Source organism: Neolamprologus multifasciatus, chromosome 16 (assembly GCF_963576455.1).
Source record: "Neolamprologus multifasciatus chromosome 16, fNeoMul1.2, whole genome shotgun sequence".
Classification (NCBI taxonomy): domain Eukaryota; kingdom Metazoa; phylum Chordata; class Actinopteri; order Cichliformes; family Cichlidae; genus Neolamprologus; species Neolamprologus multifasciatus.
This window is the reverse complement of record NC_140454.1, coordinates 12,483,241-12,508,008: the sequence shown is the minus strand read 5'-3', so window position 1 is coordinate 12,508,008 and position 24,768 is coordinate 12,483,241. Positions and strand designations below refer to the sequence as shown.

At 37.7% G+C, this 24,768-nt stretch overlaps 1 protein-coding gene across 2 annotated transcripts in view; it reads left to right on the top strand.

Annotated features, from left to right (window-relative positions):
- Positions 1 to 24,768, top strand: part of itgbl1 (integrin, beta-like 1) — a 68,816-nt gene that overhangs the window by 21,772 nt on the left and 22,276 nt on the right. Inside the window, exons 3-9 of one of the 2 annotated variants that reach the window (XR_014869745.1) lie at positions 1,463 to 1,609; positions 2,896 to 3,018; positions 3,395 to 3,535; positions 9,539 to 9,679; positions 10,157 to 10,303; positions 18,770 to 18,886; positions 23,499 to 23,668. Coding sequence is in view for 1 of the 2 variants with exons in the window: in XM_085134966.1 (XP_084991092.1) it covers positions 1,463 to 1,609; positions 2,896 to 3,018; positions 3,395 to 3,535; positions 9,539 to 9,679; positions 10,157 to 10,303; positions 18,770 to 18,886; positions 23,522 to 23,668 (963 nt within the window). In the remaining variant the exon portion in view is untranslated. The remainder of the gene's footprint in view (positions 1 to 1,462; positions 1,610 to 2,895; positions 3,019 to 3,394; positions 3,536 to 9,538; positions 9,680 to 10,156; positions 10,304 to 18,769; positions 18,887 to 23,498; positions 23,669 to 24,768) is intronic. The other variant, XM_085134966.1, reaches the window with a different exon arrangement.

Genomic DNA, 24,768 nt, shown 5'->3' with positions numbered 1-24,768 from the left:
GAAGGCCCCTTGCTGCTAAACGCAATGAGAGCAACATTTATAATAACTTGTCAACAGTCCTCATTTGCATCATGTGTTTCCTCCTGTTTTCATATTGCTCACTGTGACCATCAGAATGATGAGAAACAGTGATGCCAGACTGTCTGCGTAGGTCCTTCAAACACTGAACATGGTAATGTTCTGGCAGTGTGATTGATATGAACCAGTATATCACAATGACATTTTATATAGTAGTATGCTTGGGTTATTGGTATATAGCACAAACAAATCTTAGAAATATTATAGAAACATATCGGTGCCTGTCTGCCTTCTTACTATGGACATTTATACAGCTTAAGTTATTTGGGAGCAGAGGGTCTTGTTGAAGTTTAGTCAACAACAGGCAAATAAGCACTAATGTTCTGTTGATCAATGTAAACCTATTTAAAGGTAAAGTAAGTCATTTTTAGATTTTTTTTATAGAAAAAAGAAGGTTGTACTCATAGATAAACACTTTGCAATGTGTAACATATTTTTAATAATGTATTCTGATACCCTTAAAATTAATTTACTAAAATGCTGTCAATTTGTGCCATGTTGCTCCGCTATCTTGAATACAGTAGCAGAGATGGACTACAGTTTAGTCTAATCACATTTATGTGTGTAGCTAGAGACCAGCCACACACATAGAGTTTAATTAAGACTTTAATTAAGATACTTTGAATCTAAAGACTACAAATGGCTCTTTCAAACTATAGTTCACCATTTAACATTTGTACATGTATGCTTTCATCATCGCTTTCTTATTATATCTTTCTCCTCCTCCACCACTGCCCTCTCCATCATTTCCATCTAATCCTCCTCTGCTTCAGGGGACGTTCCTCCCCTGAAGCTTTATCTCGTGAGCTGTAGTCAGGGCTCTAAAACACAAACATAAGCATGCTTCTTTATTCCTCATATTGTCACAGTTCCTTATTTTTGATTAAAATATCACGTGGCATGAGAGTTACACAACGTCAGATCCACTTCAAAGAAAGTTTCGTTAATGCTAGCTAACAGCTGCTAATAGTAGCAAAAACAGCAGCGGTTTCTGACAGAAAAGCTCAGGATATTCTAAACAGGTCACCTCAGTATCACTGTCATCAGACAGAAGTACTTGTTGCGAATTCCATTCACAAATTTTGTGCGTAAATAGATGTGAACAATCTGCACACATTACAGATGAACGGCGACCAGAGTTGTTTATCCTACTGCGGCTACTGTAGCAAGGGGGAAAAACCCCTGAATCGATAGGGGTAAGAAAATAGAATTCAGTTGACTGTAATCTGTAATCTACTGATTTTAAGCTGTGAAATTTTATACACTGTACCTTTAAGATATAACACATGTGCCCTTGTGTTTACAGAGTGATGTGAAATACACTGGTCATGTACATAATGTTAGCAGTGGTAAACAGCATATGATGCATTGTGTTTCCCTTTAGACCGCGGCTACTGTGACTGTGGAGTGTGCGAGTGTGATGAAGGTTGGTTCGGTGATGCCTGCCAGTTTCAGGAAGAGTGTAACCTATCCAGGAAGAAGAGCAGAGAGCTTTGCAAAAACCAACAGGGGGTGGTCTGCTCCAACAGAGGTACAGCTATTGTACAAACACACGCACAATGAGTCAGTTACATATAACATAAATTTTGAAGCAAACACTTATCAAAGCATTGCACCCTCACATATTACCAACAGCAATTTTTAAGACAATTCGGCATGCTTTGCTAATATTTTAATAATATCGCCTAAACATAGCCTAGTACCAAGCCATTAATAGACAGAGTGAGGGGGTAATCAGTTTGGCACATCGAATTTTTTATTACAAAGTGATGAGCAAATATTTTAAAAAAATAATAATTCAAAACTCTTTTCTTAAATAATCGACCAGTTTATATGATTTTTTCTGTGATATCAATTTATTACAAGCAAAAACATAAACAAGGAGTTACCATAATAAACGCATTAATTACAATTAATCCCTCACTGTGTTTTCATATTTTTGCAGGGACATTTAATTGACATAATGCTTTCCCTAGCCGTTCACCCTAACCCTTAACCATCAAAAATGAATGCCTAATCCTAACCGTAACCTAATTGTAATCCTGACACTAAAACCACATTTTGAGTCTGAAAAATGCCTTCAAACACGTGGGGACCGGGATTTTGTCCACATAAGGGCTGTTGGTCCCCACAAGCATAGTAAACTTTCAATTTTTAGTCCCCACAAAGATATATAAACACAGTCACACATACACACATGAGTTCAAACAAAAATAACACCTACACATACAAATATATGTAAATACTGGAATACATTTTGAATTAACAATAGTCTAAGTAAATGCTGATAATTCAATTTGACCTCAAATTAAATAACACAAGATAAAATACATTTGATTCACACAGTCTGTGTGACTAACATAGTATTATGCACTGACACGCTGAAGGCACACACTGTGAGGTGAGTCTGACAGCCAGCCCTTCATCTACTTGGTCGTAACCTCATTAGCGTGCAATGACTCCAGCTAAATGAAGGCTATAGATATGTTTATATGTCTGTGAATTTGAGTATGCGTTCATGTTTGTTGGTGTAGTGTATGTATATGTGTTTGTGTGTATTGTACCGTATGTGGCCTGTATAGAAATGCAAATGTATTCACAGCATGTGGCTGTCTAGCCTTCTGCTTCTTTAGCACATAATTACAAAAGGGAACGGTGCGAGTTACTGCACGCACACACAGTCAGACAACAATTTAGAACTATTGATATAGAGACAGTGCTTCCAGTTAACAGCGCTAGATTCTAGGTGTTGAATTGCTCTTTATTGAAATCTGACATTTTCCAACAAACTGTGTCTAAAGTTTGTGTTTCCCATAGGAACCTGCCACTGCGGTAGCTGCATGTGTGACAATGAAGACAACAGAGGCATGGTAACAGGACGTTTCTGTGAGTGTGATGACAGCGAGTGCCTGGATGAGGAAACTGGAGAGATTTGCGGAGGTGTGCCCTGCATTTGCTGACACAGCCCTTTACTCTTCCCCTAAACATAGAATGCATCTTTGTATAACCAATGCTGGATTTGGTACAAAAAAACCCAACTACTGTAATACATATTGTGTTTTACTGTGATAAAAGAATAGAAATGCATTGCCTTTGCTCATTTGGTTTCCATAAAAAAACTCATGCATTAACTATTACAACTTACATATGCTGCTTCTTTTTTTTTTAAATTTAATACTCACTTCTTTTTTTTAAAGGAAAAAGTAGTGTTTGGATTACCAAAAATATGACTTAATCACCAGGACAGTAATCACCATTTGTCAAAATACATTTTGGAGGAAATCTCATCAGCTGTTCCTCTGTGATCTGCTTCCAGGGCATGGCCAATGTTACTGTGGAAACTGTTACTGTGCTGCTGGTTGGCATGGAGACAAATGTGAGTTCCAGTGTGACATGAGCCCATGGGAAAGCAGGCAGAGATGCACATCTCCAGATGGCAAAATCTGCAGCAACAGAGGTCTGTTTACCTGGAACATCGTGTTTGATTTTTGTTTTTTATATTCATTAAACTGTAATCACAAATTTGAAATGAAAGTATTATCATAATATACACAGGTCATGTACACAGCTATACATAAGAAATATAAACATACACATATGTTTGGTGTCGCTGATTAGAAAGCCACAAAATGCTGGACTGAAGAGTATTATGCTGGTTACATTTTCAGATCATGCACCAAGGACAGAATTCTGTCTTTATTCTCAAAACGCAGAAACAAAAATCAGAAGTCAGAAAACTTGAAACTCATTCACGGTCATCCGAGCCATGCAGCAACATGTTTGTCTTGTTAATGGGATCATCATGGCTGAAGTTTGGTCCATTTTCGGTGTCTTCTTTCTGACATTTGATGATATTTTTCTTTGTCTATCAGGAACCCTCAAGATGAACTTTGAAGAATTTCTATTAGCCTAATTATAGCTCTGTAGCTCACCACAGGTGGCACATAATTATATGTCAGCGATTTCACTAGCCCCACAAATGTCTCAGCTATTTACTATGCTGTCCATCGCTATAGCAGAGATGTACAGTGTTGTTTTTTAGAAATACCTAAAGCAGGTATTTCAGGTATATCATCTTTAAATAGAAACTTGCAAACTAACGGTCTTGTAACTTTACTCCACTAAACCTTGGGACTCTTTTTTCATGGATGTCTGGATGTTAAACATTTCTGTAAGACCTGAATAGCCACACTGATCATTTTATGGGGCTTAAAGAATTTAGATCTACCACTAATTCAGTTTGCAACATGTGCCTATCGCGTCATCAGAAATAGCAGCGTAGAAGTTTGGAATTCATTTTTAAAGGTAAGATACTTAAAAAACAAGACTCTATGTTGCTGGTATGCATAAATCTAATTAAATCGACCAATAAACCATGTTATTATCATTATTATTTTAACATGTTAAATGATGCCAGATTAAGCTAGCAAGCATGTAATATTAACCAGAAACCAGGATGTTGTTTCAATCGACATTATGATATTTTTTTTAAAGACTTCAAAGTGTGAGTTTTCTAGCTAAATATAACATTATACTGTAACACACAGCGGTTTGGTCTAATTAAATAAATATTCCCACTGTGGGTATAACCTACTATGGTAAAACAGTAATTGTAGAACAATCAGCGAAACAGCTATTTTTGTGATATATTGCTATGAAGAGGCAGAGAACAGATTTGAGAAGTCTCGTAAATATTGTTTCATAAGTTTTATGGTCTTTTTAACTGTTACTGTCTGTATTATATTACAGCTCAGTTGATGAAAAGAGCAGAGGGACTAAAATGAGACTGAAAACACAAGGTGAATTTAAAATAAAATGCCAGCTATGAAAAATGTTTTCTCCTAATGCACTTAGAGGCTTGTCCAACATTTTGTCTTTTTCTCTCTTCAATCTATCTCTCAGCAGTAGAACCACAGTGCAATTCAGCCTGAAGACTGTCACACAGTGAGACAGCACCCTGACTGGGAGACTCGTTTCCTTGAGTGTTTCAAGCTTTACTTTTTTCTTATTTTTAATAAAGCAAACATGTGCTCACCATGGTGTGGTAACTGTCAGAAAAAAGTTTAAATGTGGTGCTTGAATATGATTGCTTTACATTACATTTATTTGTCATTGTTGTTTTAATCCATATAATCTAAGGTTGTTTTTTAAATTAAACCAACCAAAAAACTGAAATGTGTGTTTATGTTAACCACACAAATATGTATTAATACCACTTAAGCCTCCTAAAATAAGAAGTATCTTACAATGCCTATTAAAATTGCCTGGTAACATGTGATACACAGTAATATGTGTTTTAATGAAACCTGAAATCTGTTGTAAATCTAATTTCACAGCAGATTTATCTGCATGCAGGATGGTTTGTGTCTCACACAGAAAGTGGTCAATATATTTGTTTTGCATTTGAATATTTAATCGTTAAACTGTTAAAGGAGCAATGTGTTTCATAAGCATAGACACGTATCCTTATGCCAAAATGAGAAAAACTGGTGGGTAGAAAACAATAATTTTAAATGTCAAATTATTGAGTTGTGACTGCTAGTGATTATAATATTTAAAACAAAACAATGAAATCAACAATAGCAGCATGTTCTGAAAAGGGTCATACAAACTAATAAGGTTGGCTACCACCAACGATTTTTTACATAAAAACATATATACAAAGATTAACTATAAAACACTATAAAAAGAACTACTGTAGCTCAATGCATTTTGACTACTAATTACCAAAGAAAGATCTCTGCAAGGTACTCTGGGAACTATCTAAAGTCTACATGAACTACATGATGATATTCTGAACCCCGGCTGATGAGGCTCTCACTATTCGAGGGCTCTGATAATATCTATTTCAGTAGAAGTGTGTTGCTAGGAAACAGGAAGCAAACATTCTAAATGGGGTCAAATTCATTTCCTGTCTGTTTGCTGCATTATAAAGAGGGAAACAAACACTCTGTGCTACAAGCAATCAAACAATTTTTACATTTGTTTTTGTTTTGTTCTTCTTCTTGTTTTCCTGAAGATGTTTTCGGTAATGTCTTCCAGTCTATTTTTTCTCTCCGAATGCTTGTGCCATGAAATGAATCTTTATCATTTAGAACCAATCCTATTAGTAAATAATATCTGAAAATGACAAACAGCTTACATGTAATACATTCTGAAAATATTCACATTGCTTCACTAGTTCCACATTTGGTCCTGTTACAGCTTTATTCCAAAATGTATTACATTCATTTTTCACCTTAAAAACACAGTCCTTGATAATGACAAAGTGAACAAAGTTTGCTTGATATTCGTGCATTTAATTTCATGCAATTTAATTAACGCAATGTATGCAAGTTTTAGCCTTTTCAGTGACACTCATAATTGAGTTCAGGTTCACCCTGTTTTCTCTGATCATCTGTCAGATGTTACTACAAGTTGATTGCAGTCGTTGTCGTGAGTCATGAGTTCAAACTCATTGCTTGGAGGACAAGCAGTCAGCAAAACAGCTTCACTAACCTAGCTCAAGTGATCCTGTGGGATTTCAGTAAGTCTCTCAAAAATTAATTACAGTGAACTGGCTGAGGGCTGGCTAAGTGGTCGGGTGAAATGGTAGGCTACATGGACAGAGTCTCATCACAGAGCTGCAAAATTATGGTCTAGTGCACAACTGACATAGCATGAACAACTGCCTTGTAGTGGAGCAGCCACCGTGCTAATGAAACAGCAGTACCACGTAACAGGGGCCCTCTTGTCCTGATCTCTCTTGAAAAAGAGATTTTTAATCTAAATGAGACTTCTTATCAACTCCTTTCTTCAGCCTGTTATTCTATTATCTTGCTTTAATTTCTTTAGCCATACTTCAACATATAATAACGAATGGCACAGGATGTTAATATGATGTTAAAGATTTGAATTACTATACATTACCAGCAAATTTGTCACATTTTCATCAAATTGCTTATGACTTTAAACTACTATAAATCCAGAGTCTTAGAAATGTCATTTTAAAATAAAAGATTATGTCCTTGAAAGCTACTCCAACCTGGTTTGCCTAAGTTTTACTTTAACAGACGTGGAAATAACAGCACTATATATGGGTACATTTCATTTATACCTTATACTTTATATATACTGTGTGCAGTGTTGGGCAAGTTACTTTGAAAAAGTAATTAATTATAGTTGCTAGTTACTTCTTCAAAAAAGTAACCGAGTTAGTAACTGAGTTACAAGATTCTAAAAGTAATTAATTACTTGAAAAGTAACTATTGCGTTACTTAAAAAAATGTTTAACCCTCTTAGTCTAGGGCAGCGGTCCCCAACCTTTTTTGTGCCACGGACCGGTTTGTGCCCGACAATATTTTCATGGACCAGCCTTTAAGGTGTCGTGGATAAATGCAACAAAATAAAACTAACTACCGAAAAAAAGATTTATTCATAACACACGTGAAAAGACCCAGGAAAACCGAGTTAACAAAAAGAACGATAACAAAATAACGCTAAAAACCTATAAAAACCCTGAAAACCATACATTTCACACCCGAGTCTCACGCTCGCGGCCCTGTACCAGATGACTCACGGACCGGTACCGGTCCGTGGCCCGGGGGTTGGGGACCGCTGGTCTAGGGTATAATTGGCCATTTTTAACTACTTTTGATGTTTCCTCTACATTTCAACTTTAAAAACGATTTACTTTGCCTTGTTTGGTATCATTCTTTTCAGCACAACCTCACGTGTCTGAATTTACAGTTATGTTTTCATTTTGACATACTGTATTAACACAATTGATCTAAAATCTGACAACATAAAATCCGAGTAGTACTGTAACAACCACAAACAGGTTTAATGAATCACATTTCATAACTTTAAATGCAAATATAAATTGTCAATTTTAAAATCATATGTTTTGCAAACAACAAAGTTATTTTTTTTATAACCATTTCAAACTATTTACATAACAATCAGGTGTTCTGCATTCAATAAGATGCCACACAAATTATTTGTGCCACTTCAAAAATTTGTGTCTACTATAAAGGAGAACATCACAGCCTGATACCTGCATGTCTGACAGCAGCAGGTGTAACACTCCTGTTTTCTACCTGGAGACAGCAGTCGCCTCATTATTCTGCTACACAACCCAAAACTATCCACAACACTACATACTAACTACACAAGACAACACATTAACTACACACTCCAAACATGCTGAACTCCTAAAACTTCCCCCTCTTCCTAAACAACCAAATGTCATGTTGTCATGTCATTTTTGATTGGTCGACATGGTGCATTTTTCCACCAACACAAAAGGGCTGTTTTTTGTTTTGTTTTGGGTTTTCTTTGCTCATAAGCAGAGAGCGCTTGCTAGCGCTGTCCTTAGACAGTAAATGTGACGAAACATTTTAATTAAAAACATTTAAATTCTTATGCATCTACTTGCTAAGTAATTCCAAGAAGTTGAACAGTTCAGTATAGGATTATGGGGACAATTCTCAAGTTCTGTCCCTATATGACATGCAACAATTTCGCTCTGAATTAATCCAAAAAGCACTGTGAAGATAATTCCTGGAGATTATAGGCAATGGATCAAGTCTGACGATTACACTGAGGCGCGATTTGATTTCATCATCGTGTACAGATGTAAAGATTTGAAGTGTTTTGTGTGAGATTGTGACATGTTATTCCTCTCTCCTGCATTTTGTTCATGAGTAACCTTCATCTCGCACTCATACTCTATGATTAATTTGACTGACAGCAATCACAGAATGATTTCTCCCTTTATCCGTTTGGTTTACACAGTCTTCCCAGTAGAGATTATATCGGAAGTAAACCAACAAGTCAAAAGCTGAATACATTGAAAACATATACAAGTGAATGTGTCATTTCAAATTCTGAAATAACAGGAATTTGGCGAGTGAACATTTCCAAATGGCATCCTGATTTTTAGTGATTATAAGACATTTGTGATCAATGACCGTTACGGGTGCTGTAATCTGCTCTGGTGAGGCTCCACTGTGACATTTGTATCAGACATAAAAGTGCATGGGTCTATTAATCCAGAACCCCAGGGTTATGAGGTAGTGAGAGAGACAAAGCGGAGGGCCAAGGGCCAGACACGCACCAGCTACAGCCTACAGGCCTGCCAGCTGGCCTGCTCCCCTGAGGTTCCCCATGCTCTGTCACTGCTGATAAGAGAAAATGGGATTTCCAATACATACTGCTCAGCTGACGGTCTTGCTCAGACGTGAAACACATAAAAAAGCGAGACAGACGGATAGACAGATAAAAAGATAAAGGGAAAAAAAGGAAGTTATAGCCTTTCAGCAAGAGGAAACGTATGCGCTCCAATCCCCACCAACATTCATGGAAAACAGCGATTTGGAACTTGACATTAATCACTGTTTTTGGCCTGATTAATCTGAAAGATTAATGACCAGTGTAGAAAGAAAACACAATTTACAGGATGTGTGTTTGTCTGTTTTAGGGACCTGTGTGTGTGGAGAGTGTAACTGCCATGATGTTGATCCCTCTGGTGACTGGGGAGATATTCATGGAGACACCTGCGAGTGCGACGAGAGGAACTGTCATGCAACATATGACCGCTACACAGATGACTTCTGCTCAGGTCAGCAAGCTCTGTATGGTTAAAAAACAGATTCAAACACATGATGAGGGTTTTGTAGTCTGACTACTTTGCTTTGCTGACTGCTAGTATGATAACCTGAATAAATAATAAGTAGAAAAGTCTATTCTTCAAAATGTTGAACTAATGTTTCAAAGAAGGGCTGGTGACAAAATTACAGCTACTCTAATTTCTGTTTCATCTTTAAGAAACTGCAGTCCCATTAACTTGGCAAACATCAACAGCACTTTGCATGCTAATCTTATTGCTTTGGTACAACTTTTCAGCCATAAAAGTAAACTTCCTATATAACTTAACAATAAACTGGGGAGCGGTAAATATGACCTTTTCACTATTTCTCCAAAGAATTAATGAACAAAGTATAATAGATGCTACTATGGAGCTTTCCTTTCATTAAATTATAATATTTTTCTGCACAAAACCCTGCTTTCACCAACTCTTCCTCTATGCTTTCGGCAGGTCATGGCCAATGCAACTGTGGCAGGTGTGACTGCAAGGAAGGGTGGGCAGGGAATAAGTGTGAGCATCCTCTGTCCTGTTCCCTGTCTTTGGAAAGCAGTTTGAAGAAGTGCCGAGGAAAGTCCAATTTGCCCTGCTTCGGACGAGGTACCTGGTCTGCCTGTTGCTATGGTTACCGTAGCAGGCTTGCACTCTGCTTTTACCTCTTGGAGTAAAATAGGTCATTTCCAGAATTGCGCATCTCTTTATTCATCCTTATGAGCGTTTTACAGACATCAGTCGAATGTGATGGCGTCTCTAACCGAGCCATTATCTTAACAGCGATCGCTCGACTCTTGTGTTGTACAGCAGTATGCATTAAAATGTGTGAGCATAATGAAGCCTTACACGCGCTTGTTTTTTTATCTGGTTTGTGAGCTGTGATGTGCATTTGTCCTCATACTTATATATATGTGTGTGAAGGTTTTTTTTCTGGATGTGTTATACACATTTAGTTACAATCTTTTCTGGCAACAATGTCAACTAACTCTCAGACTGCAGGTGGTTGTGTCTAGATTTATTACAGCGCACTGTGTAATTCATAGGTGGCGCTTCTAGACAGAGGAAGCTTGTTTTCTTGGTACCTGTAAAAGTGGGGCTTAATACTAATAGTAGATTCAGCTACTGAACCAGTGGTTCTGCTAACGAAGCAAAGGTCCAGGTATTTTGCGTTTATTCAAAGTCGTGCATCCACAAATCTTTGCTGGACGATAGTAAGATAGTAAGGGAAAGTGGGGGAATAGTGTATGTAGTAGGTCTGGAAGATCAGTGTAATAGAGGTGATGACATTGTGTATTGCCACCTACATTCAAAATATTTTTCAACAATTTTCAAATATTCATGACTAGAAGAGCGAAAAGATCAGATGAAACATTTCCAGGATTGCGTGGATCTGGTTTAAGGGACTGTACAATCAGATGTATGACCGGTGTATATTTGGATATTGCTAAATTCTGACTGGTACACAGAATTGTGTAACATTCTTATCTTCTTCCCCCACTTCGAAGGAGGGAGCAGAGCTTGCACAAAACAGTGCAGACAGAAATATCTCAATCTAAATAACTGCTATTCTGTCTTTGGCAGAAATCTGTGCGTTCATATAGGACTCTAATATACATATTATGAATTTGAGAAATGGAGGAAAAAGTGTTTTTAAAAAAGCTTTTTTGTACTCCAGAAACATGCTTTTGCTTGAGCAGGCAAAGGTAAAAAATATGCAACGAGACCACACACAAACAGTTAATTAAGAAACAACTAGGTGTTTACATAGCTGAAAGCTTTTCAGTCAACAATGTGAGAAACAAATGAGCCATTTTTTGCAAAGCAGCACTGATTAATCATTACAAGAAGTGGGCTTAAATGCTTCTGGGCATATTTACAATAAATGGTATTAAACTTAAATACCAAATGGATGATGTAAGAATAATATCTAGTAAAAGGCTTGGCATTTATGGTCAGACTGCAGCAGATGTTTGGATATTGATGTCCGAAAAATCTAGTAAGTTAATGAATATTTCAGTTTCAGACGGGATAGTAACCTGCCAGGTGTTTGGTATTTGGAAGAAAACGATAAACGCTCCATTGCTACTGAATTTGACTCACTTAAAACTATTCAGCACACACCGTGACACGTTACAGAGGGTGCACAAAAGAAGACTGATTAAGACATATACACATCCTCCATGTTTTGTAGCATGTGACGAGTTCAGAGTTAGTCAGAAACTGCTTATGCAGAAAGAACTGTATGAACTAATAATTATCAAATGATTCATATACATGATCTCTCACATTCTGTTCTCTAGTCAACATCTGCTGAGTAGTTACAGTTATTTAGGAGCCACTCATTAATGATTCATTAGTTATCAAACCGTTCCTGATTCATGACTTCTCACATTTTTGTGCAAAGTATTCAGCCAGCGTGTGATGATACGATATCCAGGAGCGTAGCAGTGCGCCTAAAAGAAGAAGATATAGTTCCATAAATTAAGAATAGCTTTTATTCTCATTTTATTCATAGTGTGTATCTCAAATTTGATTTTATATTTAAAGTCTCTGGCGAGGTGTAGAAAAAGAAAACAAACCAAAAAATCTTTGATCATCAGTCTCAGTCAAGTAATGCACATTGCCAGACAACAAAAAACAACAAGTTCTTACCATCATCCAAAGTTAACAATGCACAATGCACAGTTGTCCTTGCATTGACAGCCTGCATTGTTCTAAAGGATGCTACAGCCATTTGTTAATAAGACAAATTGTCTGGTAGTCTGCTGCATACACTTGGGTGTCTTCTCTTGTACCTTTTTACACTGATGCAGCAACCTTAATCAATCAGCTTTACAGTGCTGCGTAAGCCATTGTTCAGTGTATCTAAACACTGTTGTAATTTTTCTGTGAAATACCTGGCAGTATGTCTGTACCTCGGGAGATGGTACAGTAAAGCCTTTGCTATTCTGTTGGTTGCACACTGATTGAACCTAATAATATAGGTGGTGGGCAATTCTACAAGGACAAAACTTGCTTGGTCTCCGGACTCTGCAGATATGTCAGGGGTTAATGTGAAGCATTGATTCATTTGACTGTGTGGGAAGTCAGGGGGTGATGTATAGCTTTTCTGCTGCTGGAAATGGAAAGGGAGGATATGTGTGCTTTGTACTGCATGTTATACTCTCACCCATGGGCGAAGGAGCTGCTGATTACACCTGAGTGCACGGTTGCTACCATGGAGACAACAAATTACAGAAAAGTTAACATCACAAGGTTCAACTGAACAACAACAAGGGAGCAGGCAAAACAGAACCATTTTGTCCCTTTTTCTAATGTGTCACCGATTCATTACATATTGTGTCAGGCAGACGGCCTCAAACCAATGGCGTGATTGAGGACACATGGCGTTCCCCACCACATAATGAACCATAAAAGATTAACTTGTGCACAGAGAGTCAATTAACTTTAATTCCTCTTATACTTTCTTTAAATTATCTCCAAAAGCTGCAACAAATGAAACTTCAATTTACACAGTGCAATGGAACAATTAATGGGATTCATGAATGCTTCCCTTTCAGAACTGCATTAAAAAAAAAGTTTCCAGCCCATTCAGTAAGAGTTTAAAGCCTGGCAACGTATCTCACTGTTGTTCGTTTCCTGTTCATACACCTAAATGAGAATTAGGATTTGGAAACTATGAGATACGGTACAGTTCTAGGCTGCGATTTTCTAACCCTTGCCGAGGGAAACAGTTAATTGTCAAAAATAACTTTCTGTCTGTAGCACTGATGTAGTGCTTAGAAACTCACAACGGTTGGAAAGAATGTGTTCATTGCATGACTGTGATGTCAAAAGATGTAAACAATAAAAAGGAAGACAGGAAGCAAGGTGGGAGGGAAGATACAGAGCGAGAAAGAGAGAAACTGAAGGAGACAGACACAGAAAATCACTTAGGCATGGATGAATGAGGCTGGTACAGATGTTAGTCTGAGAGGAAAGGCCTTGAAATTTGAAACAGCAGCTTCAGAGCTTTCTTCCTGAAAGATGGAGACAAGACGCTTGTGGATAGTACATTCTTTATACTCTGGTATGTCCTGAAGGAAAAACCTGCTTTCAACATCTTTTTGCTGATTCTTGGGATTCCTTTCTTTGCTCTCTAGTGTGGCCTGTAGTAGACATTCACTGTATGCGTGTGCTACTTTTTAACATTTAATAGCACATTCCTTCTGCAGTAGAAAAAATGTTTTTAATCTTACACTGTTGTGTCATTTGCAAGGTTTTGAAATATGCTTTCATTCACACCACGGGATAGGACATATGAGCAAAGGATGAGCACATAAGGGGCCATCATTAGGCTTAATGCATTATACCTGTTGTGCTGGAGGACTCATTGCAGCTGTTGCTGAAATGAAAATGAAATTTAGTGAAAAGACCTTAAACAGGAGCGAAAACCGGACTGACAATGCTGAAAGCACTCTTTAACTGTGGTCACGTGTTGTTTAATATATTGTGCAGTGCATTTGATTTTACATTTAAATCTTTAAATCAACATTTTTGAGCTTTTTTTATTTTTCCAGGTGCAAAGAGCGGATAATGTAGATGCAATCCAAGAGGTTTTTTTTGCACTTTTGCCTGCATGTTTGTCAGTTTCACAGCTCTGTGGTGAGAGGAATGTCACAGCTGTGGTTGTGTTTATGCAGATCAGGCAGTGCAGCACAATTTTGGTGCTCACTTTGGCATAACAATGGGCTCCTATGCCCACTTGCTGTTGTTTGAAAATGTGATGAATGAGACAGTGTAGATGGGACATTTCTGAATTCTGTTCAATTTTGTGGCCCTGCCTTTTGCTTAAATTTAAAGTTCATATATAAAATTGTCTCTGTAGCCATCTGTTTAATACATATCAAGTACATGATTTATATAGGGTGAATGCTTGAATTAACCTAGCAGCTGGATTGTAGACTACTTTATGGTTCAGTCCTCAAGCTAATCACAGCAAATCATGTAAGAGTATGTTTAAGTAAGTACAATATATTCTCAGCTCCGCATTCTGATAACACGGAAAACTGATGTCAAAATTATGATTTTAAAATCTTAACAATATTGAAGTTATGTGGTCATGGAATAATCAATCATACTAGTTTGTGCATGTAAGCATATTTAAATATTGCAATGTCCACACTGCATGCATCGGTGGTCAGATCTATCAATTCAATTCTTCAAATGTTGCCTACATCAGACCTTTAACCTGACTAGGTAACGACCCTGAACGAACCCATATGTGCAAATAACTCACATGCAGTATGCTCTAAACATGAAAGCCGATAAATTCAGCTTGCATAGTTTCATTGCTACGTTAGACTGGAATCCAGCCAATTCACGAGGATGTGATAGTTGAGGATGAAGCCAAAATTTGACAAATTTGAATCTGAGTGCTGTTGTTCAATGGTTTCAATGAAACAGATTTCCAAGGATTTCAGCCTTTAACTACATCTGTCAGCATCTAGGAGGAGGTTTCAAAGAACATTTTTGCTTTTGAAGTTGAATGACGTGATTTAATTTTTGACGTGATTTAATATATATATATATGTGTATATATATATATATATATATATATATATTTTTTATATATATATATATATATATATATATATATATATATATATACCCTAGCACAGCACAGTTTGTGCTGTGGTGAAGCATAACTAAGCTTTAATATTATTAAGATTGTAAAAAAAAGAACTAGAACACGATCTGTCATGACATTGGGTGCTTGCCCTAACATTATCACGCATGCATACAAGCACGTGGGGCCATGTAAACTATATAAACTAGTATTACTTTGAGTTGCTGCAATGAAATTTCAGTAAAATGGACTAGCCTGCTGCATCATTTTTTAATTTTGATTTTCTGGGTGTCTTTGAATTCAGACCTCTGTAGGTTGATAATTTTCAGTTCAATCAAATGATGTGGCATCCTTTTGTTCCTAGCATATTACCCGGTTCATATCAATATAGATATCCAACATGATTTCTTTTTCCTGTTGATCTGAGGTGTTTTCAAAGTGTTTACCTTTAATTTCTTGAGCAGTATCTGTTAGTTCTCAACTTTTCAAAAATGGAATGAAAATGATCTTAAGACATGCACATGAATGTGTCATTTACTTTAGCAAGAAACACACGCGAAACATGAACACACATGCACACACTCACACTGGTGGATGGCTTGACGGCCATGGAAATAATCAATAAGGCAGGGGTGTTATGACATCACCGGTTGCTAGGGTAACTGAGTCCACTGAGCAGATGGTGGTATGTTGTATGTGAAGAAGGACGAGAGCTTGTTATGTTTGTGTCTGTGCATGCTGAAGTGCGTGGTCATAAGAAGTGACAGTGATGTGACATGGACGACACATTAGATGACGCTGTCATTCGAGTAGCTGTCTTGTAATTTCCCCCAGTGAGTCATCGAAAGATAAGGCAGGCACATACACAATATGGATGTGTTTTAGGTCTAATTTGGTGGCACTAAACACAAAATGTACTCCGCAGGGTAACAAACAGGGAAAATACTCAGAGTGAATAATGATTGAGCAAAAAAAGGAAATACCCAGCTCAATAAAAACAAGAGAAAAGAAAAAGAGGGGCACTGTGTGTGCTGTGATCAATCTGTCTTTATTGCACCAAGAAATTCCCTTTGTGCAATTATTTTTCTTGGTGGGCAGGTTACCCTTCTGAACTGTCTTTTGTCTGCAGCATCGGGGAATGGAAATATTTTAAAAGCCATCAATTGTGTGTGTTTGTGTGTCTTTCAGTGTGGACGGGAGGCCAGAACGGAGAGAAAATGATGCATTTTTAAACTAAAACGCATTAGCGTAGCCTTAATTCCGAAATACACACACTGCTTCCGCATTTCTGCTTAGTTTTTGTTAAATAAATGATGTCATGTCCCAATATATTCATCTTAGATTGTAATTACCTAATTTTAAGATTTGGTACAGACTAAATAGGTTTTTATTGTTTCCTTTAAAGTCTACAGACATTGGCTGTACTTTCATCTTACCTATGGTCCCACACACTGATACAAATCCTCATTCTAATGAGGACACACGTGATCTTTCTTTTAAGTGTTTCTGTTTTAACACAAAGCTGACAGCACAGCTGGAAACCAGGCCAAAGGGCGCTTCACAGCAATCGCCACTGTGATCCCAGTGTAGAAACAGGTACAAGTAGAAATTGGGGCCACAATGCTACAAGTCTGATTGCTTATCGCTGTTTCTAGATCAGGCTCTTGCTGCTTAGCTGTGGTTGACATATACGCAGCTTAAATATCAGTTAGATTGTTTGCTAGTTTTGTGTTAGCATGCTGTTTATGCAGTTGCTTGAAAAGAGTCTGTACAGTGGGGGGAATAATTATGTGATCCCCTGCTGAAAATGTAAGTTTGCCCACTTAAAAAAATATATATATATAAACAGTCTCTAATTTTAATGGTAGCTTGATTAAAATTAGGGGAGGGGTTTGGGGGCAGAATATCAACCAAAAATGCAGAAAGAAATGCATTGCTTAAAAGTTATAAATTGATTTGGATGTAATTGAACAAAATAAGTATTTGATCCCCACACAAAACATGACTTGGTACTTCAATCAATCAATCAAAGCTTGACACCAATTTGTCACCAAGATTGCACACGTCTCAATGGAATTTTGGTGCGCTCCTCTTTACAGAAACCATCTAAATATTTTAGGTTATGTCTGAAGGTTCTCAATCATCCAGCTCATTGTAGTCTAAGGAGCTTGGAAAGAAAAGAGTCTGTACTTCTTTAAGTTTCCTTGAAGATGTTTCACCTCTTATCCAAGAAGCTTCTTCACTTCTAAGAGCAATTGTTGGACGGTCCCAGATTTTAAGCCCTATGGGAGTGTCCCCAAGAGGGTCATGGACCCCTTATTGATCCTCTACCTAATCACACGAGCCACGGTGTGAAAACGGGTGTGGGTCCCAATCAGCCAAGGTTTCGGGTGAACCCACTGTGAAACCTAGCCCCATCCTATCATGTGATTTACTGAGGTTAAATGACCCAGGATGTGAGTGGGCGTTAAGGCGTCTGGGAAGGGATCTCAAAACAGTTGGTGTTGTAAGCCCCGCCCTCTGTTCAAAGATGGTCATTCACAGACTGCTCCAGTTTGCATGCCAAATATCTTTGGACAAGATGCTAACTCCAAGTTGTATGAATGTTAGATGGAAAGCACTTACATAGAAGTGCTCGTATGAATGGGTTAATAGGGCATGTTGTATAAAACATGGCTCATGTTTCGTACAACATGTCCCAGCAGAGTAGAAAAGCACTTTCTAAGAACCAATCCATTTACCATTTATCCCATGAGGCAAGATCTTGCATGGAGCTCCAGACGGAGGATGATTGATAGTAATTATATATATCTTCCATGTCTGAATAATCACACCCCCAGTTGTCACCTTCTCAGCAAGCTTCTTGTAGGTCTTGTGGCCCTTTCCAGCCTTCTGCAGGCCCTGACATCCTTTGACCTCCTGACATCCCACCATCTTTGCCCATGGTTGTGGAGAGGTTGGAGTGAGATCAGGATTATCTGTAATTGACTGATTAACTGAGTGATCTGTAATCTGCCTGCCACACGGGCGCAGAGCCAGACTGGCTAAAACAAGCCGGGTAGTAGGGGATCAAATATTTACTTTACTCAGTGACATGCAAATGAATCTATACGTTTTATTTTTCTGGATTTTTGGCTGATATTCAGTCTTTCTCCGTTATAAAGAAACTACCATAAATGCAAGGGAGCAACTTCAGAAGGGGCTTGAATGATTACTTCCCCCACTATAAGTGTGAGCAGCAGTTTAGCTTTTTTCCAAAATATAGGGTTAGCACCTATGATAACTTAGATCCCAGGGGTAAATTCTACACTAAAGCCAGTATGCAAATCAGTTTCCTAAAATTACAGAGTGAATAGAAAAAAATCCCAACAAGATTATATAAAGAACTTCCGACAAAGAAAGATTATTCTATTAAAAACACAACACAACTGCTCAGATGTGAGAAGACGTTTCTATTTTTCTAGGTCAGTGCCAGTGTGGACAGTGTACTTGCCACCCACCTGGGGACAGTCGTGTTCATGGCAAAAACTGTGAGTGTGATGACCGTCAGTGCGAGGACATCAGTGGAGAGGTCTGTGGAGGTAAGCGAACACACGCAGACCCACACACACACACACATACACACACACATTAAGTCTTTGTTGTGCCCTAAGAGGTCTTTGAAACTTTGCCGGTAGCGTTTGTAAATTTGAAGATCAGTGCACCGTGATCCTGTCTGCTCTCATTGATATCCACAGGCACAACCCTCTACACCCTTGAGCCTAATTTTAGAGAAACTTCTCTCAGCCGCCGAAGCTTCTGTTTGAGGTTTCGGGAAGTTGGCGCTCATAATCTGAGCCATTTAGGCAGAGATGCTGCAGTGAATAGCTCACACTAAAACATTACAGGCTCAGTTGAATTTGATATTTCCCATTGTAGATGCTAGAGCTTGAGAAAAGACAGAGAGATAGAGAGACTGGCAGAAGCCAGATAAAGACAAAAAAGGATTGTAGTGCAGGTCATGAGAGTCATATCAATGATTATCACAAAGCCTCTTTAATTTGACTCCACATGACTCAGAGTATTTTTTTTTTGGATACATACACCACACGGAGATCTGCTTTTTGGGTCCTTTGCTGTAATGAAAGTGCTGGAAAAGTGATAAAATATGACACATACACGGTTTTCCAAATAATAGCTCTTTTTTTTCAAATTAATATCTTTCTAACAACAGCAAGGAGCTTTTCCTTCACATGTATACCAAACAGGGAAGGTACTTACTGAAACTCAGTTCACTGTTCAGTCAGTAAAGTTTCAAACTATTAGTCTTTTCTCTTAAATTCACATGTGATCTGTCTAACTGCTACCATATATCAATATGTGGATCTTCCAGGGTAGAGAGTTTTTTTAATGTTCTAGTGAGCTGTCTCACTATTGCATTAGTGGTGCAGTGCAGCATCTGAGGGTAATTTTCTGTAGTATTGATTGGATTACGGCCACTCATTGTCTGTTGGGCTGTCCAGGGACAATCTTTGAGGAGCCTTCTGGGTTAGCCGATCTCCAGCACTGCTGCACATGCAAACAAACATAAGCATACATACGAACAATAGGTCCACAATTATGTCTGTATACTGAAAGGCCTGCGGAAGTCATTGGGTATTTTGAGAAGCTGAAAGGCACTCGAAACAAGGTGACACGTTAGGATCAAACATATAGGAGCTTTGTTTTAAGGGGGTTTGTAAGAAACTTCATAAGTCATGGTACAGTGCTGTCAGTGCTGTACAAGCTTGTCAGTCAGGTCGGTCCTTACTTGACTCATGAGGGTTGTATCCAAAAACAAAGAACAAGAAGACAAAATTTTTACTTTGTACACTGCAATTTAAAGCAGTCCACTCTTTCTTCTGGTCCATAATTTCATCGTTTTTTTTACACCTTCACTATGACAAAGACATATTTGTGTTATATGGGATAGAAAACATGGGTGGTCAGTCATACTGAACAGAAGATCACACAGGACTTTCTTAAGTGTAGAGGCCACCTTGTACTTAGATGATTGAATTGGCTATAACATAATTGTGTTTCATTTCTCTTCCAAACTGGAGTTGTTTATTTTAATCTCACTGGAGCTACTCGTGACTGGATTTTGTTATAAAAGAACATCTTAGGCCCTCAAGCTTAAGGCAATAAATTGCTTTCTTTTCATATTGTATCATTAAGTGCCAAGTCTGAGTGTTGAACTTTTAAACTGTCCAGATTTTACATGCATAATTATTACTTTGATGTTTGGATTGACATGAACAGTAGTTAAAGTCTGAAGCTGGTCATTATGTCGGCTCCCACATTCATGTTTAGCCAGATTTCTAGCTGTGGGTATTAAGTGGGTATTATGAAAGCTCCATGCCCCACAAAGTCACACAGTAATCTCCAGATTTTACCGAGGTTTACTGAAACCACTGAAATCATGTCAATATATCTACAGTGAAAGTTTCTTTATGACAAGGATGTTGCTAGATACCTGCACTGTGTCTACTTGGATCCTTCTGTCTGTTGTGCACTTTGTACTTACTTTGATAGTGCAAGATCTTCATGGTGTCTTGAATCTGACATGCTGTTTGGTGCACTTGAAAATGACCACTACAACCTTTAAATGTCATGCCAGCTGTCCCATTTGCAACTTGTCAAGCAAATGCAGCATTAAATTCTTCTTTAGTGACAATGGGAATTGAAAATGAACAGACATCAAAGAATACATTAACAAATCAAAAGACAATAAGCTGCAAATAAATGTGCTGCTTTAAGCTAACACTGGCCTCATCATTAGCTTTGGCTCCTTGTGTTGATTTTAAACTGTTCTGCAAATAAGCCAAAATGGTTGAGAACATAGCCAAATTGATAGCAGGTGTCACAATAATACATCTTAGATAAAGCGGTGGGTTAATAAATGTATTAATATCACATACCACATACCATCATGCATTTCTTTGTGAAATAATGATCAAAAATGAAAGAAACGCAAAAGAACAACGGAGGTTATCTTGCATTCTTTGTATTAATTAACCTCTGTGATCGCTTCAACAGTCTAATAAGTGCTAATGCCTGGCAAATACAGTGTGGTCACATAACATTTACAGAGGTGAGACCGAGGTTAGATGCTAGGCTGTTTAGGTCTAATTTTCACAGTTTGTGACTTTAAATTATAGTTGAGGGAAATTATAATAGGAGTCTTGTCAGTCTGCGATTACATCTAATATCTGGTATCTGCTTTGTTTGTATTTTCTACATACAAACACCCACCCTATTGGATCAGGATAAACCTTGTTCTCATTGTTCAGTTTAAAATAGACTCAAAAGAGATTCTTGCTGTGTGGTAACAGCTTTTAAACAGAAGGCAGCTTAGATCTTTTGCTCTCTCTTACTAGTTTCTTCTCTTCCTCTCTATACTCACACAGCTCCATTTTTTTTCTTCCCTTTGTGGCACTGATTCTTTCTGCAAGTAGCACAGATCTGCTGGGTTTGATACCAAGTTAACAAAATGCTGAAATGCGATAGATGCTCCATTAAAAGCATATCTAAGTACTAAGTGAAGGCAGCTGCACATGTTTGAGTTTTGTGAAAGGCAGGTGCAAACTAATTGAATGAGGGCAAGATTTCTGTTCCTTTAAAGCAATTAACCACTCTCCCAAGCTGTCTGTTTGAGCCAGTCATGCATGGCTTTCTTTTTCACCCATTTGCTCAGAGAAACTTTGGCTTTAGAGTAAGTAGAAATGAACTTCTCAGTTTCTGGAAACAAATGAACAAATATTGTATCTGAACCAAACTCCCTGAAGAAAAATAATAAAACACTAAGGAATATTATTCTATTATAATGTATGGGTATTTATTAAAAATTGAATAGTAAATATTTCAAAACATTTTTTTAAAGGGGATATGGCTTATTTTGTGTATTTATCATATAATATTGAATTTTATAGTAAAAAGCTGTTCCTGCAAAAAAAATTAATAAATAAATAAAAACAAAATAATACTGAAAAATAATGATAAAAAATACCAGAATTAAAATAAATAAATATTGACTAAAATGTGCTGGTTTTAAAAACAAAACAAAAATTAAATTTGTGCCTTGAAAATTGTTCAAATTCAGTGACATTAACCATTTAACTAAGTTTGGTTGTGTTTGTTTACATATGCATAGGAGTCTTGATCGTTTAACTTTTGTGGTGTTGAATCTGAAAAAATCTGAAAACAACCTGTTTGATTGACTGATGCAAACAACTATTTAAACATCCAAGTACTCAGTTGCTTCCTTTAACCAGTTACATGTCCCTGGTGTTGTGTGTGTTTTGTCTTTCATTGCCATTCTATTTTTTAAAAATAAATGTATTTTGTTTTGTTATTTTGCTGTTGTGGTTTAACAACTCTTAAGAGCAGCTCATTTCTTAATGGTTCCCTTTCTGTAGGATTTTAGTTAAAACAAAAAAAAGAAAGAAATTTTGAAGCAAATAGCCGTGGATTGGATCACTCCTGTGTACCTCTACGTTAAACAATTTGGAGCAAGGTAAGGGTGTTCTGGTAACCACCTGGCATCTGTTGCCAGATGTGAACACAAAGGAATCAGTCAATGATGCAACTGGGTCTGCACCGCGTTTATCTAAACATAAGCATGGTGTGAGTGATGCAAGACTTCTGTTGGAGATGGGAGACATAATTGTTATAGTGGCTGTCAAAACCACACTGATGCTAACAGCTATTTAGACATCCTGGGAGCAGTTGCCTCTTTCAGTCAATTACTGTGCATTTCCCTGATTTTATGTGTGGGTGAAAATATTTGTGTGTTTTCGTCTGCCATTGCATTTCTTGTTTTTCATCTCTCTCTGAAGCACTGGAGATTCATTAAGGACAGGACAAGACCAGTGATGACAGTTCCTTTCATGTCCCCAGGGGAAATACAATAAGCTTGCTGCGTCTCTCTCTCATCTTCCTGTAGCTCTGCCTCCTTGTACTGCCTATTAGTGTCAAGGTTCGATGTCTGCACTGTCAACTTCCAGTATTTATGTTCTTTATTGCTGTCGTTTTTACTCTCCTGTGGCATTTCTCTCAACTTTTGCTGCTAGTGAAAGCTTTACTCTTTTTTTTTTTTTTTTTTTTTTAATTTTTCTTGTATTTGCAGTGTTTTCTCATGGCCATGCTCCATATTCTGTCTCCTTTTAAACGAAGGCCCTTCTGCCCTCCACCGCCAGGTCACGGTTACTGTTCATGTGGACGGTGCATCTGTGAGGAGGGCTGGTTTGGGAAGCTGTGCCAGTTCCCCAGGTCTTGTGATATGAGCGATGCCCAGAGCAAGGAGCTTTGTGAGACCTCTGATGGCGTTATATGCAGTGGAAAAGGTGAGCAGTATTTCCTTTTGTTTGGTGGTGTTTGGGAAAAACATTTCTAAAAGTTAATATTTGAATTTCAACTGAGAAGAACATTTTTATGTTTGGTAAATACACACATGTCAAATAGTACATAAACACAAAATGTACATTTATTTATGTTTTAAAGATTGTAGGTCATAAGTATGAATATGATGTAGAATATTGGATTCAATATCAATGTAAACTAGCAGGAATAGCAATAATAGTATGCTAATATAATGAATATCCACTGAAAGCTGATCATATTCCACACATAAAAGAGCAATGCAACAAAAGTATAACCACATATTTTTTCTAAAAATCTTAGAAATTCAGAAACCTATTTCCCATTCCCATTGTTTTCAAATGCACATATCATTCAAACAGTTGAAATGCATAAATACAGTGGGGCAAAAAAGTATTTAGTCAGCCACCGATTGTGCAAGTTCCCCCACTTAAAATGATGACAGAGGTCAGTAATTTGCACCAGAGGTACACTTCAACTGTGAGAGACAGAATGTGAAAAAAAAAATCCATGAATTCACATGGTAGGATTTGTAAAGAATTTATTCGTAAATCAGGGTGGAAAATAAGTATTTGGTCAATAACAAAAATACAACTCAATACTTTGTAACATAACCTTTGTTGGCAATAACAGAGGTCAAACATTTACTATAGGTCTTTACCAGGTTTGCACACACAGTAGCTGGTATTTTGGCCCATTCCTCCATGCAGATCTTCTCAAGAGCAGTGATGTTTTGGGGCTGTCGCCGAGCAACACGGACTTTCAACTCCCGCCACAGATTTTCTATGGGGTTGAGGTCTGGAGACTGGCTAGGCCACTCCAGGACTTTCAAATGCTTCTTACGGAGCCACTCCTTTGTTGCCCGGGCGGTGTGTTTTGGATCATTGTCATGTTGGAAGACCCAGCCTCGTTTCATCCTCAAAGTTCTCACTGATGGAAGGAGGTTTTGGCTCAAAATCTCACGATACTTGGCCCCATTCATTCTGTCCTTAACACGGATCAGTCGTCCTGTCCCCTTGGCAGAAAAACAGCCCCATAGCATGATGTTTCCACCCCCATGCTTGAC